The sequence below is a fragment of the Cervus elaphus genome, chromosome 4 (assembly GCF_910594005.1).
Source record: "Cervus elaphus chromosome 4, mCerEla1.1, whole genome shotgun sequence".
NCBI classification, from domain to species: Eukaryota; Metazoa; Chordata; class Mammalia; order Artiodactyla; family Cervidae; genus Cervus; species Cervus elaphus.
In genome coordinates this window covers 45222964-45238483 of record NC_057818.1, presented here as the reverse complement: position 1 = coordinate 45238483, position 15520 = coordinate 45222964, and the positions used below count along the sequence as shown (strand labels likewise).

Below are 15520 nucleotides of genomic sequence, written 5' to 3'. Positions count from 1 at the left end.
CTCTGCTTAATCTTGGCACACAATCCAAGTTTAGCAGATGACAGAATGACTTGAGAAAGTTACGACAAACTTGTCCACAGCCCCAGGTTTATCCTCGTTCTGTCTGACCCCGGTCCCCATGCTCTCAGTGACCACATGTGTCACTTCTCACCATCTCCCAAGACCTCCTGCCTCACATCGTTCCCACAGCACATACACACTGAGCAAAGCTGCAGTTATTTTATTAGAGTCATCCCGACAGAGACCATATTAGTGAAACAGGTGTCTTGATTCCAGCTTTAGTTGAGAAGGAGAATAAGGCAGGTAGATCAAGGGCCGACCAGGCATCCCTGGCAAAGATTATCTCACCAGAGACGTCACACTGAGAATTAATCCTAAAACAGTATCCACCACCGAGGACAATACATAGTCACTGCAATCCTCACTCAAGATGACGGAAATCTAGGAGGGAGAAGAAGGAGGAAAGACAGGAACTGAGACCACAGCTGGTCTATCCTGTCTCCCCAGAATCACCTCAAGCCTTACCCTCAGGGATTCAGCCCCATCCCCAGCAAGAACCTCTGCCCACAGACCCACCACTGGAGAGGGGGCTGCCAGCAGGCACCAGGGGGAGAAGGGCTCCCTAACAGCCCAGACAGGTGTCAGGAGGGAGACGGAGGCACCAACCATGCCAAGGAGGGGAAGAGATAACAAGGGTCAGCAGGGCATAGCAGGGGCTGGTCCTGAGGAGGAGCAAGGTGCTAGAGTCTGAGTTTGGGTCACAACTCCTGCACCTGATCCTCTTCTGTTAGGTGTGCTGGGTGGACGGACTGTGTATGCAGGTGTCGTAAACAACCCCATGTGCCGTGTGTGCTCATATTAGTGCATGAAAGTCTGTTTCTGGAAAGCCTCTCATTTAAAAAAATAAACAACTTGAAGAAAATATGCTGAGATAGAATATTCAAAATCTCCAATACTTATGAAAAAATCAAAGAGGGGGAAAAAAAAGAATACTTCAGGAGATCCATTGCTAGCTCAAGTGAGCAGCCACAAAGACCTAGAAGCCTCCTCAGTAGTTTCAGGCACCAAAATACCACAGTGGAAAATCAGGCTTGTAGGCACTGAGACCATGTTGGTGGAAACGGGGGTCTGAGCAAGAGCAATGGCCATCAGAGTGGGAAAAAGATGAAGTGAAGTGGTGATAAGTCATAAACCTTACAAACCTAGAGAATATTCATCCTGGAAAGAGACTCTTAAGGTAGGGGCTCCTTTACAATATTCCTAAAAGGAAGCTGATATTACTCCTTCCAGTGTGGGAGCTGAATGCTTCCTTTCCTGCCAAGAATAAAACTCTACTCCTCCAATGCTAGCTCCTCACGCTGAGGAAAAAAAACATGAGTTAACACACTTGACCTACTGCACTGAGGCCAGTCCCCTATTGTAGGCGAGCTGACTGGCATAACACAGGCATATTCGGTAGCCGAAGAGGCTGGACACACAGGTGGACTGTGCTTGCATATTCCAGGTGCTGCATGGTGGAGCAAAGGTTTATGTGCTTCTTCTTTTTTTTCATTTATTTTTATTAGTTGGAGGCTAATTACTTTACAATATTGTAGTGGTTTTTGTCATACACTGACATGAATCAGCCATGGATTTACATGTATTCCCCATCCTGATCCACCCTCCCACCTCCCTCTCTACCTGATCGCTCCGGGTCTTCCCAGTGCACCAGGCCTGAGCACTTGTCTCATGCATCCAACCTGGGCTGGTGATCTGTTTCACCATAGATAATATACATGTTTCGATGCTGTTCTCTCGAAACATCCCACCCTCGCCTTCTCCCACAGAGTCCAAAAGTCTGTTCTGTACATCTGTGTCTCTTTATCTGTTTATGTGCTTCTTTGTTTATAGCTCTTGTCTGCCACATATCCCATGATTGCATGATCTATTACCATGTGGCATACTGCACTATGCATGTTAGTGGGCAGGGCAGGGTAGGGGTGAGGGGAGTAAATTACCATGCTTTTTATATTCAACAGTTTGTCATCAAATCCCGCCTCATTGAAGCAATCCTGGATTCTTCCTATAGCTTCATTTTCTCCATCAGTAGCATCGACCAAACTGAGCGTTGAGTTCAACAATATTTTGCTTCCAAGGGCCATCGAGCTAAATGCTGCACTAAACATAGGGCAGGCTTCGGCTGAAGGCACAGACAGAAAACACTTCATCAAAAGAATAACCAGAGTAGGAGGTTCCTGTTTCCCACCACTTGATAGGAACTCACACATCCAAAGCTTCCAGACTCACCCCAAAGCTCCCAAGCTTCCAGACCTGCCCTCACCCAGGACTGCCTACATCCCAGACAGAAAACCTTCCCTATGAGGCACTCCCAGCAGAGGGAGCAGCAAGAGGGGCGAGGTCTGGAGACTCCTCTGCCCTTGACCACCATCCCCAGGCATATCAGCTGGCGTCCACCCTTGCAGTGAGCACCACTATACCCAACAAACTATCCCCCAGGGTGTGCACAGCTAGAGACCCTTCCAACTCCACAACACCCCCTCCATTCAAAGAATGAAAGCCTCAAGAAGTTTGTACAGGACTCCTGGGCACTGATCAGACAGCTGCCCTCAGAATCTGCCCCTCGAAGTGGCTTGGACAGGACTGGGAAGGATGCAGTGAGACGGCACCAGGCAAGGATCAGGAGGGCCATCCAGACTCTCCTTCCTACCCTCACGTGTCTCAAAGGTCAGCTCTCTGGTCACCAGCAGGGCCAGCACAAGCAGTGCTCCCTTCATCGTGGCAGTGGCTGGAGTGCTCTGCTCAGGGCAGGGTTTCTGTCACTTTATAAACAACTAGCTCCCTGAGCCCAGCCCATGCCCCTCCCAGGAGGAACACAGGCCTGTGGCAAGGCTCCAGGCACAGGTGGCTCCCTAGGCCCTTGGGGTGTTTACAGTAGAAGCCCTTCGTACTCTGAGATCAGAGCTCCTGGAGAAGATGTGGTAGCATCTTTGCCAAAGATAAAGTGGAGCTGACATTTCTAAGTGACTCCACTTGGAGCCAAGTGCTTTGATGTCCCAACCCCAACCATCACCAGTTTTCTTGGTCATCCTTCCCCCAGCCCATCCTGGTTCCCAGGGACAGCACTATCCCAAACTGAGCAGATGGAATCACAGGAGGGTCAAGGACACGTCTACACCACTGTCGGGTAGAAAAAAGGTCATCCAGAATCCTTCCTTTTCCCCCCAAGTCCTAGAGATAAGAATGAAGAGCTGGACCTTCCTGCAGCCCCCAAATATCTTAACAGCTGCAGTCTCTACACTGGGCCCTGAGTACTGTACTGAGTACAGCAGCCTTGGGCTCCAAATAATTCCAAACTGGGAACTCATAACCTGAAGACATGTGGGTTTTCCCAGGTGCTGGTAATTCTGTAATATTGGATAACTCCACCAGCTTTCCTCTGGGCATTAAGAGAGCAAGTCCTGGCACGCTCTGGACCCCTAGTGGCTCCAGCTTTGCCCCTTCTCCTGGCTGTCCCACCCTCTTCCATCTGTGAACCTGGTCTCAAGAGGTGTTTGGACTGCAGTCTATCCAGAAGTATCAGTGAGCAGCTGTGGGGCTGTGCGGTTTGTCTCCTGTATCCGAGACTCTATGAGGTTCACAGCCCTACAAGACACAGGGGATGGGAGCTCAAAGGCCCAGACTTCTGGGTCCACCAAAGGTAGAACTCCACGTGTGAAAACTCTCAAGAGCCAAACTCAACCTTCCAGGCTAGGAAAGCAGTTTGGTGGTACAAACAAAATGATATTGACCTTGAAAACTCTTGAAGGAAGTCTGAGAAGCTCCCAATAGCCAAACTGGAAACAGTTTGACAGACAAAATAAATAAGAGTATTAGACACCGACCCAAAGTATAAAGTAATACCTATGAGTTCAACTGATATGAAGAAATGATTAAATAAATAAACAGGGATTTCCCTAGATGACCTCCTGTGCAATGGAAGCTGGTTCAATCCCTGGTTGGGGAACTAAGATCCCATGTGCCCTGGGGCAACTAGAAGCATCCAACTGCAACTAGAAAGCCTGTGCTCTGCAAAGAAAAAATCCACAAGTCACAACCAAGACCTAACATGCTTAAACCATTAATAAACTACAATAAATGAAACTATGTATATGTGGGAGAGGAGACAAAAATTCCATACAGAAACATCCTGAATATCACAGGTAGATTATCCCCTCTAGGAGGCAAACTTAACTGTTCTGCCCCCTCAAGTGCGGGCTAGACTTATTAACTCACCTCCAAAGGAAACAGAAGGGGAAGGGGAAAAACAGTGCAGAAACTGGACTAATACAATATTAGTCAACTAATCAAGGCTGACATTCCCACTGGTAAGACACACAGCTGTCACGTGTACCCTGATGTGAGGTGACAGGAAAGGCGCTTCACCTGTATGGTGTCTTTCTCAAACCACAAAGTCTGAACCCCATGGGACATTATGAGACCAGCAGCAGACAAACTCAGCTTGGAGGCCTCCTACCATCCCTGGCCAATCCTCCTCATGACTGTCAAGGCCATGACAGACCAGGAGAGAATGAGTAATCCACAGAGCAGAGGACACTGGGGACACAGGACAATGAATGCAGCGAGTATAGGTTGTGGATTGTATCCTGAAATGTAGGAGACATTAATGGACAACCAGGTGAAATCCAAATAAAGTATGAGGTTAGTTAGTAGTGATTTTCTAATGTTTCTAAATTTTGAGAAATATTTGCAATTTTTCAATAAATAAAAAGTTCTCAAATTAAAAATTAATTTTAAAAAAACTAGCACAAGTAAAGGGCCACATCAGTGGCATTCCTCCACTGACCCTGACCAGCTCTTCACCCAGATGTCATCAAATGTGCCCATGATCTGGGGATGTCTCAGAGGATCCTGTGGCACCCTCGGAAGGGCACTGGGCTGAATCCATAGCAGCCACCTGTGTTACTCAGCACTCCAGACCCTGGCTCGTCTCCTCACAGAGTTGGGGAGGGCACTGGGGGCAGTGCCTTCTGAAGGACAGGTGGCACGGCATCCATGGGCAGGGGTCCCACAACATGGAAGCCCTGCCGCCACAGACAGAGCCAGCATGTGCAGCCTGGGCCGTGTGGTGTTCACCTTCCTGCCCAGGAAACTCTGAGGCACATCTGCAGCCCCCTGAGCCCCTCGTGGGGTGACCTTCAGAGGGGTGGTCCCCTGGCAGCAGGAGCCATGGTGAGGAGGGGCTGCAGGGAAGTCAGCTGACACTGCAGCTCAGTACTTGGTGCCTCTTTGCCAAGAGCAGTTACCGGATGTGAATCCTATTTGGCACAGGGTTCTGACTGTGGTCACACCTTTGTGTCGCAAATTCAGATCAGGCTTTCAGGAAACCTTAATCTGCCACAGGTGACTCAGGCAAAGGCCAGTCAGGTGCCTCCAGCAAAAAACTACTTGATTATGACTCATCAAACATTTAAACATTTACCATATGTAATTATTTCCAGAAAATATTTATAAAGCCATCTAGAGTAAGTAGAATTAAAGATATTCTTGCTTATCACCTCAAGAAATGGAATATTCCTGCCATTATTCTAACAAACATTGTGCAACATCTACCGAATGCTGGGCCCTCTCCTAGTCCTGGGATGCAGCAGCACACAGCACAGCTCTCGCTCTCCTGCAGCTCTTGCTCACCTAAGAGGGAGTGAAAGACAGTGACCCCACGGGAAGAGGCACTCTGGGCAAAGATGAAGCAGGGGGAGAAGACAGAGGGCTGTGGCGGGGAAGATGGAGGCAGGACACTTTGATAGGTGGGCTCAAGAGTCTGGGGAAATCTGCCCTGTGATGCTTGAAGACACCTGAGGATGAGGGAACAAATCATGCAGCCACTGGAGGAAGAGCCTCCAGCTTGGGAGGGCTCCACGTGCAGAGGCCCTGCTGCAGGAGCACACTTGGTCAGGTCCAGAAGCAGACACGAGGCACTGAGGGAGGAGAGAAAGGCAGGGATAAGTCCACAAAGGCAGCAGCAGTGCGGGGCTGGTTGTGCAACTGGCCCAGAGACTGTGGGCTAGAAGGGGCTTGGCTTTTCCTCAAGTGGGAGGTCTGGAGAGGAGATGGGGGGAACAGTACAGAGACACTCAAGAGTAGAAAGAGTTGCAGAAAATGGATGTACCTAAAGACTGTCATATTGAAGAATGTGAGACTGAGAAGCAGAAATATCTTACAATATCTTTTATATGAGGAATCTAAAAAGACATGATACAGATGACCTAATTTACAAAACAGAAACAGATTGACAGAGAATGAACTTATGGTTGCCTTGAGTAAGGATGAGGGGAAGTGATAATTAGGAATTTCAGCATGGACAGGTCCACAATGCTATATTTAAAATGGATCATCAATAAGGACCAACTGTACAGCACAGGGAACTTTGCTCAATGTTAGGTGGCAGCCTGGATGGGAGGGCAGTTTGGGAAAGAATAGATACATGTGTATATATATATATATGGGTGAGTCTCTTTGTTGTCCACCTGAAACTACCATAAAACAGTTAATCTGCTATACTTCAATACAAAAGAAAAAGTTAAATTTAAAAAAAAAAAAAGACATTGTAAAGAATAATCCTGTATAGAATGATGTTCTATCAAAGTCACCAGTTGGCAGGACTGGTCAAGAGAAAACTGGAAATTTCTGGGCCAGCACATAGAAGAGCTTTCCAGGTTCCAGATACTTATTCGGGGAAGTGGCCCAACAAAGGCCACTGACAAGATTAAGGACACAGTGATAACAGCAGGGTAGGAGCCACCAGAGAGCCTGACCAGGGGCTCAGGGCTTTGCCTGGAACTTACTCCCTGTGAGACCATTTGCTAAGCACTGAGCTTCGTGAGGACCCATAAGGTCCACACCAGCCTCTCTTCAAGGTCACAGTTGTTCTGACAGCCTGTCACAGGCCAGCATTCAGGAGGCCTGATCTGGGAGTACTTTTGCACTTTTTGGTCAACCTGGGTATTTTCCGTTGTTAATACTCCTGAGTCAGCTGCCCCTTCCACAGAGCCCTGCAGCAGGGAGGAGTTTGAGCCAGGTTGTTGAGGAGGTTGTTGCCCTCTGTGGACTCAAGGACTAGCATCTTGCCAACACACAGCTCCTCCCGTGCAATCCCAGGCAACATCACACTGTGGCCTGGCAGAATCCCCTGAAAAAAGGGAGCATCTGACACAGGCCCCCTGGGGGTGAGGACAAGCAGAGTATACCTCTGCTCCAGGTGAGTAGGGAGCATCTGCCACCGGCACCATGACTCGGGCTGGAGCTCTCCTGCTGCTCTGCGCTGCCTCGCTCCTCATCACAGGCGTAAGTGAGTGGCTGGGACCTGGGCTCCCCAAGCTTTCTGACACCTTCCCAGGGCAGCACTGAGCATGTCGGGAGGGGGAAGGGAACAGTGTGTTCTGATAAGTATCTTTCAGGGAGTGTGTCCTTATCTTTCTGTTTCAGAGTGTGATGACATCTGCCCAGCCTTGAGGAACATGCTGACCGGTTCATATCGGGAAGCCAGGAGGTGTATATTGAACAAGTTGAAGTATAACCAAAACTCTGATGTACTGGAAACTGCCGATATCCTGAAGAGCTGTGTTGATGAGAAGCTGACAGCGGAGGATAAGCAGGATGCTCTCAGTGCTCTGGTGGGTCAGGCTATCTGTGAATGTGCCTGTGGGGCCTATGGCGGAGGGGTGGGGGGTGGGGTGGGAGGGGCAGAGAGGGGTCTACTCAGGGCACTGGGAAGTGGGGGAGATCATTTCCTCTCCACCCTGGCCCTTCCCTGGGGGCCTGGGAGCAGAAAGAACCTCATAAATGAGGAGGTAGAGAGGAAGTGGCTGACACCCACAGTGTGGGAAAGGATCCTGCAGGAAGACTCAATCCAGCCTGGAGTTCTTGAGCTGGCCCTGACTGCTCAGCTCTGCCTGGTCACAGGCCTGGGACCCTCCAGGCCCTCCTGACTCTGTGATGCCACCTGCCTTTGGAGATAGGCCCTCAGCGCTGGCCTCCCTGACTCCAGCCTCTTCAACACAGAAAACTGAATCTGCTGCAGTCCATTTCCATTGAGTCCTTCCTTTCTCCAAACATCAGGTGCTTCAAGTCCCTACTCCATCTCACCTAAACCCCACATTTGTCTTTGTTCCCTGAATCCCAAAGGGCCATTATGCCACACATGCCCTAAGAGGAGGCTGCTTCCAAAAGCTGCCCTCCTGCCCTTCCCAGGCCTGGGATGCCCAGAGTTGAGGATCAGGGTGAATCCTTTCTCTGCTGCCCTAGAGGTGGTAGGACAAGCAGCTATTTCAGCTCTAAGTGTCCAAGGGCCAGAGGGAGAAAGCAGACAGGGATCAACTCACCCCTGAAGACTTCCAGGAGTCAGTCCAGACCCCTGCCAGATGGTCCTCAGCAATATCCCCCTTTCTATCACAGAAGACTGCCCTCAGCCCTGCAGGGAGACCCCACAACCTCTGTTCCATTGGAGGAAGCCTCAATGGGACGTATCCATCCTTTCTTGCTCATAACCGGAGGCCTCTCTCCAAACAAGCCGCCAGGCCCCTCCCCTGAGTTCAGTGCAGTTAACTGTCATGTCCACCCGAGGCCTCACCAGGTTTCTGCACGTTCTCTTACAGAATAAGATATACTCAAGCTCTCTCTGCTGATGGAACTGTCCCTGCCAGGAACCCAAGGAAGCCTCTTGCCTGATCCCTAAGTTATGTCAGCAACCTGCCACATCCAGGTATCTGATTAAAGTATTCTAGCAATGAAACGCCTTGCAATTCACAGGAGAGTGCTTACTCACTAGAGATTGGGCTTTGGATGTGGAGGGAGGGGGGACGCAGCCACAGTGGAGACCACCAGTGTGCCTTCCCACTGCAGCCGGATTTCAGTGCTGTCACATGCTTCTCCACAAATTCAGTACATAGGGGTAGGGTTGGTGATCATCATACCAGTCAGAGTGTCTGATCACTTCTGTCACCAGGACCCAGGTCATGAGCATCATCCACCAAATTTACACCTCCCAGAAACCTTGAGGGGTAGGAGTAATCATGATCATCTTAAAGGGAAAATCTGAAGCTCAGAGCGGGTAAAGCATATGCTAAAAAAGACACAGCTTCCCCCACTCATCCACGCTGGGGAGACAAGCTCAGCTAACTCACCCTGTGACTGTGCACATATTCCAACCCTTCATTGGGTCTCTGGTTCCCATTAACAAAATCAAACTAACTCCATTCTCCAAGGCTGGAGTGAGACCAAAGTAAAATAATGGGTGAGAATGACCCCCTGTCCTAAGCACCTGACAGGAGAGGAAGAACAAAGGGTCAAGGTTCACATGCTGAACTCCATCACTCCTTGGGCCTCAGTTTATCCTAAATCCAACCCACTAGTTGTGGACTCAGCTGCTTCCACATAAACCCACTGAGTTGGGTCTCACACTCAGAGTGGACATCCAGGGGCCTGGGGTTTCTTGTTCCTCCTATGTCTCTGCTGCCTGCCCACGAACTGGGCCCCATGCTCACCCTGTCTGATTCTTCTTCACCTAACCCCACCCCATCTCTAAGAGCTCCCCTCCAGAAAAGAGTCTGCTGGGCTTACCCCAAAGGGCTGGGTATAGGACAGGGACTCTCTAAGGTCCTCATGGTGAGGAGGCTTAGGACAGGTCCCCAAGGTGATCCAGAGCAGCTGCTTCTCCCTGTGGAGGGGACCCTGGGCAACACGGGGGAGGTCTCCTTGTCCAGAGTGACACCAGCCTCTTGTCTCTGCCCACCACTCCACCCCAGCTCTTCTAAGATGGAGACCTGCCTCTGTGGGAGCTAAGGTGAGTTGAGAGGGTGTGAGCAGGTCCTGGGGCAGGGACCCTTCTCCTCATCTGACCCAGGAAGTGTATTCCGCCCCACCCCCACCCAACTGACCTAAAAGCTCCAGGCCTTCTGAAAGGACAGTTGCCCCCCAAATGAGTTGAGTGCATCTTACAATGTCTTGGATAAAGACATAGCTTGCTCTACAGTGAGTGTACAGGTGTGACAGGGACCCATACAAGGATGTGGCGAATACAAGTGAGGGGCAGTTGGTCCTCCTGGGACAGACACAATCCATCTCTTGGCCTGTGCTCAGCTGCAAAGAACTCCCTGAGGCTGCTGGGGAGACACCTCCATACTGTCCACCTGTCCCCTCCCCTATCCCTGCCTTCCTCTGATCCACAGCACTCTTATCTAATCTGGGGTTAGAAGAAAAGGCAGCATCTGATTTCTCCCAAATCCTTTTCTGTCTGACATCCCAGACCTCAGACAGGTGGGAAGGTAACTGTCAAAAACCTGTGGCTTTTGATCTCTGATTCTCACATGAATCTCCCTCTGAGATCATAGAAGCCCCACCTCGCCTCCACCTAGGCCAACCTGAGTTCACCTGCAGCTGTGGGATAATCCCCCACTGCAGACACTCCCCTCCTCAAACACCGGCATCTCCCCTCCCTGCTTGGTGGATTTCTCCAGCACCTGGGAGCTTGCTGAACCACTGGTAGGCTCAGTGCAATGTGTGGGGATTCATGCCCACAGGGCAACCCTCAGACACTACAGACCCCAGCTTCCTTGACTGCTGGTGGGTCTCCTCACAGGTGAGCTCCACACTCTCTCTCAAAGGCACCCAATGGCCTAGGGCCCCACCTGCCCACTTCCTTGGCCTTTCTCACTTTGGTGTTTACTGTCCTTAGTTCCTCACTTAAGCACCTGATATCACCTCCCTAATTACTTACCTGCCCCCAAGTTCCTGTGTATGGGTCTCCTTTGTTGGGAACACAAAGTCTCCTAGTGTCCTATGTCCATCTGTCTGATCAGGAATGACAAGAATTCAAGAGGAGGATGCCCAGTGAAGGCAGAAGGAGGAAGGCAGAGGGATACCATAGTTGACGCTTCAGAGGCATCACCACCCTACACAGAGAACAGGAACCTGGGTCAGGGAGGGAGATGCTCTTTGTCCATGTATTTCTCTATAGACCTTGCACTGAGATATTCCCAAACTGTCCTGACAAGGGGTTTTAAGGATGCACCCTATCCCAGCCCACAGGAATCCATGTTGGAATCCAGGCAGAAGCACACATTGCCCCACTGATCAAGTCCTGGGAGCCAGAAAGTCAGAGAGAGATGGGAGCAAGCTCTGGATGTCAGGATAGAAATAACAGGACTGAGACAAGCCCCCAACAAGGAAAAGCCCAAAATCTAGCAATAGTGGAGGACATGAATGCAATGAAGAGCTGCATGGATAAATACACTGTTTCACCATTACCATCTAACCTGGAAGTTTATATTCAATTCCTTTTTTAAAATATTGTATAACACTGACTATTCTTCTAAAGCTATGACATATCTACCCTCATCCTCAGGCTAGCCATGATCATAGGCCCAGAACACAGGATATCCAACCAGGGCTTGAAATCCAGGCATCTAAAGGCGTTCATATCTGGAAGGGTCAGATGTTCTCTTATGTGCCCCAAGAGGGTACCTGAGGAAGGCACACAGCTCAGCAGATCCTGAGGGGTGCTCAGTACAGGAAAGAGTTGACAGAAACACAACTTCCACTGTGAAGGATACCACAGAAAACACACACATGGATGCATCATGTCCATTCCCAGATTACTGAGCTAACTGCAAATTGACTACTTGGCTAGACAAATGGGCCCCACTTGTAAAGCCTGTAGAGATGCACATAGCCCCATGTATTTGAGCAGCAGGGGCACAGAAACTGTCCTGGGCAACACATCACAGCCAGGTGAAAAGGCCCTGATGACAGCAGGACAAGCCCAGATTCAAGTCATCACTGCTTCCACCACAAAGGCAGCTCTGAGAAGATACACAGGGCTGGCCCAGACTCAGGAGCATCTTCCACACCCAATCCGTGAGGGGCTAGCCCATTCTGCAGTTTCAGGAGAGGCATGGAGGGAATAATAATAAGTCAGAGAGATACCTGAATCATTTTGGTCTAGTTGTCCAGGGGAAAAAATGAGAGAAAAGTCAAAGATTACTGAGGAAGCCCCAAACTAAGAGAGATCCTGAGAAGAGGCCAGGAATAATAAATCAAGGCAGACTTCTCACTGGTTAAATGTTCAGGGAAATTTTGCCCAATGGTGCAATATGGTACACAGCTGTGTGGTATGCAATACAGGCTTACAAACATTTTACCTGCATACTGACTGAACGCTTCAACTTGGAAAAAATGTGAAAAATAAATATTTAGTTCCTCTTTCCTCCTCAAAACACTGAAAAAGACACTATTAGGAATTTAAAAGTATAATTTTAAATATAAAAGTAAGAATTTAAAAGTATAATTCTACTAACACAAAGAGAACAATATGGGGTTATCACCAGATGACTAAATATAACACATCTTCAGAGAACAGAAAGCAGAGGAAGATGCGGTGAGTGTAGGCAGAGAAAGCTGTATGTATCTAATAAATCAGAGACAGCCAGTTCTTTAATTTCAAAGAGCTCTGTGCTTCAGAGGCACTGGGCAGTGCAGTGGATAAGAGTAAATAAAGTTGCAGAGCTGAAAAGAGGCCATTTCTTTTCAGAAATTTCTATGTGGAATCAGTGAACTCTCTAACCCTCTTCCCCACCTCTTTTATTCATAGAACACCTGCATCCTTCAAGAAACAAACTAAAGAGGCAGCATGATGTAATGGTAAGATCAGGGACCCTGGAGGATTTCACGGTTCAAAAGTGGCTGTATTATTCCTGGGCATACACAATGAGGAAACGAGAACTAAAAGAGACACGTGTACCCCAATGTTCATCCCATCACTGTTTATAATAGCCAGGACATGGAAGCAACCTAGATGCCCATCAGCAGATGAATGGATAAGAAATCTGTGGTACATATACACCATGGAATATTATTCAGCCATTAAAAAGAATACATTTGAATCAGTTCTAATGAGGTGGATGAAACTGGAGCCCATTATACAGAGTGAAGTAAGCGAGAAAGAAAAACACCAATACAGTATACTAACACATATATATGGAATTTAGAAAGATGGTAATGATAACCCTATATGCAAGACAGAAAAAGAGACACAGATGTATAGAATAGACTTTTGGACTCTGTGATAGAAGGCGAGGGTGGGATGATCTGAGAGAATAGCATCAAAACATGTATATTATCAATTGTGAAACAGATTGCCAGTCCAGGTTTGATGCATGAGACAAGTGCTCAGGGCTGGTGCACTAGGGTGACCCAGAGGGATGGGGTGGGGAGGGAGGTGGGAGGGGGGCTCAGGATGGGGAACACATGTAAATCCATGGCTGATTCATATCAATGTATGGCAAAAACCACTACAATACTGTAATTAGCCTCCAACTAATATAAATAAATGAAAAAAAAAAAAGTGGCTGTATTCAAAAGGTAAGTAATTTGAATGGCACAAATGTAAGCTAAGGGCTTCCCTGGTGGCTCAGCAGTAAAGAATTTGCCTGTCAAAGCAGGAGATACAGGTTTGATCCCTGGAGAAGGGAATAGCAATCTACTCCAGTCTTCTTGCCTGGGAAATCCATGGACAGAGAAGCCTGGCAGGCTATAGACCATAGGACTGCAAAGAGTCAGATATGACTTAGCAACTAAACAACAACAATGAAGAGAAAAAATTATATGAGAAGCCCCATAAAGACTATTAGCTGATATCTCTGCAGAGACCTTGCAGTCTGAAGGGAGTAGGATGATACATTCAAAGCCCTGAAAGGGAGAAACTTACAACCTAAGATACTGTGCCCAGCAAGATTATCATTTAGAATAGAAGGAGAGATATAGAATTTCTCAAACAAGCAAAAACTAAAAGAATTCAGCAATACTAAACTTACACTGAAACAATGACAGATTGTCTACAAATAAAAAAGAGGCTAGAATTTCCAGGAAATGGAAAATCACAATAGGAAAGGCAAATACATAAAAAGACTGAAGATCACTTAAACACGCCAGTAAAATTCGGCACTTTCACTGCCAAGGGCTGGATTCGGTCACTGGTTAGGGAAATAAGATCTCACAAGCTGCATGGCCAAAAAAAATAAAAATAAAAAATTCCTATAAGTGATTATAGCCATAATCTACAGTAAAAGGATAAGCATGAAGATGTAAAATAGAACATAAAAGACAAAAAATATGGGGAAGGGGAGAATAAAAATGTAGATCTTTTAGAGTATGTTTGACCTTATAGGACTACCAGTTTAAAACAGGTGGATATAGCTATGGGTCAACATGCTTGAATTCCATGGTAACTGCAAATCAAAAACATACAACAGATTCACAAAAACCCAAAAGAAATGAACTCAAGCATATAACAAAAGATCATCATCAAATCACAAAAGGAAAAAGAAAAAAGGAGAAATGAACAAAGAAGAACTACAAAAATAACTGGAAAACAGATTTAAAATGGCAATAAGTACATGTTTATCAATAACTGCTTTAAACATCAATGGGCTAAATGTTCCAATTAAAAGACACAGAATGTCAGACTGAATTAAAAAACAAGAACCTATAATATACTGTCTACAAGAGACTCAATGCAGGGGAAAGACACACAAGGACTTAAACTTGTGGGAATGAAAAAGATACTGCATGCAAATGAAATTGACAAGAAAGCAAAGGCAGTGATACTCACAGTAGGCAAGATAAACTTTAACACAATGACCATAAAAAAAAAGAAAAAAGACATTGTAGAATGATAAAGGGATCAATACAAGAAGAGGATATTGTACTTGTTGATGTACATGCACCCAGTATTCAGTTCAGTTCAGTCGCTCAGTCATGTCTGACTCTTTGCGACCCCATGAATCACAGCACACCAGGCCTCCCTGTCCATCACCAACTCCCGGAGTTTACTCAAACTCATGCCCATAGAGTCGGTGATGCCATCCAGCCATCTCATCCTCTGTCATCCCCTTCTCCTCCTGCCCCCAATCCCTCCCAGCATCAGGGTCTTTTCCAATGGGTCAACTCTTCACATGAGGTGGCCAAAATACTGGAGTTTCAGCTTCAGCATCAGTCCTTCCAATGAACACCCAGGACTGATCTCCTTTAGGATGGACTGGTTGGATCTCCTTGCAGTCCAAGGGACTCTCAAGAGTCTTCTCCAACACCACAGTTCAAAAGCATCAGTGTTTCGGTGCTCAGCTTTCTTCACTGTCCAACTTTCACATCCATACATGACCACTGGAAAAACCATAACCTTGACTAGACAGACCTTTGTAGGCAAAGTAATGTCTCTGCTTTTTAATATGCTATCTAGGTTGGTCATAACTTTCCTTCCAAGGAGTAAGCATCTTTTAATTTCATGGCTGCAATCACCATCTGCAGTGATTTTGGAGCCCCCAAAAATAAAGTCTGACACTGCTTCCACTGTTTCCCCATCTATTTCCCATGAAGTGATGGGACCAGATGCCATGATCTTACTTTTCTGAATGTTAAGTTTAAGCCAACTTTTTCACTCTCCTCTTTCACTTTCATCAAGAGGCTCTTT

The 15520-nt window shown here is 47.4% G+C and overlaps 2 protein-coding genes across 3 annotated transcripts; one reads left to right on the top strand and one right to left on the bottom strand.

Annotated features, from left to right (window-relative positions):
• Positions 1-205: 205 nt before the first annotated feature.
• LOC122690771 (androgen-binding protein homolog) lies at positions 206-2802 on the bottom strand. Its single transcript, XM_043897708.1, has 3 exons — positions 2708-2802; positions 1998-2179; positions 206-441 (listed from the first exon to the last, which is right to left on the bottom strand). Exons 1-3 carry the CDS (start codon positions 2772-2774, stop codon positions 340-342), a joined length of 351 nt encoding a protein of 116 aa, XP_043753643.1. The 5' UTR covers positions 2775-2802; the 3' UTR covers positions 206-339.
• A 4427-nt stretch (positions 2803-7229) lies between these two features.
• On the top strand, positions 7230-12731 carry LOC122690762 (major allergen I polypeptide chain 1-like). 2 transcript variants are annotated; one of them, XR_006340098.1, is made up of 4 exons: positions 7230-7345; positions 7483-7670; positions 8652-8758; positions 12644-12731. XR_006340098.1 is itself a non-coding variant. In XM_043897694.1 (3 exons), exons 1-3 carry the CDS (start codon positions 7285-7287, stop codon positions 8679-8681), a joined length of 279 nt encoding a protein of 92 aa, XP_043753629.1. In that variant the 5' UTR covers positions 7230-7284; the 3' UTR covers positions 8682-8783. The 2 variants fall into 2 exon arrangements, 1 of the variants encoding a protein (XP_043753629.1); XM_043897694.1 differs by lacking the exon at positions 12644-12731 and having other exon boundaries at positions 8652-8783.
• Positions 12732-15520: the final 2789 nt, after the last annotated feature.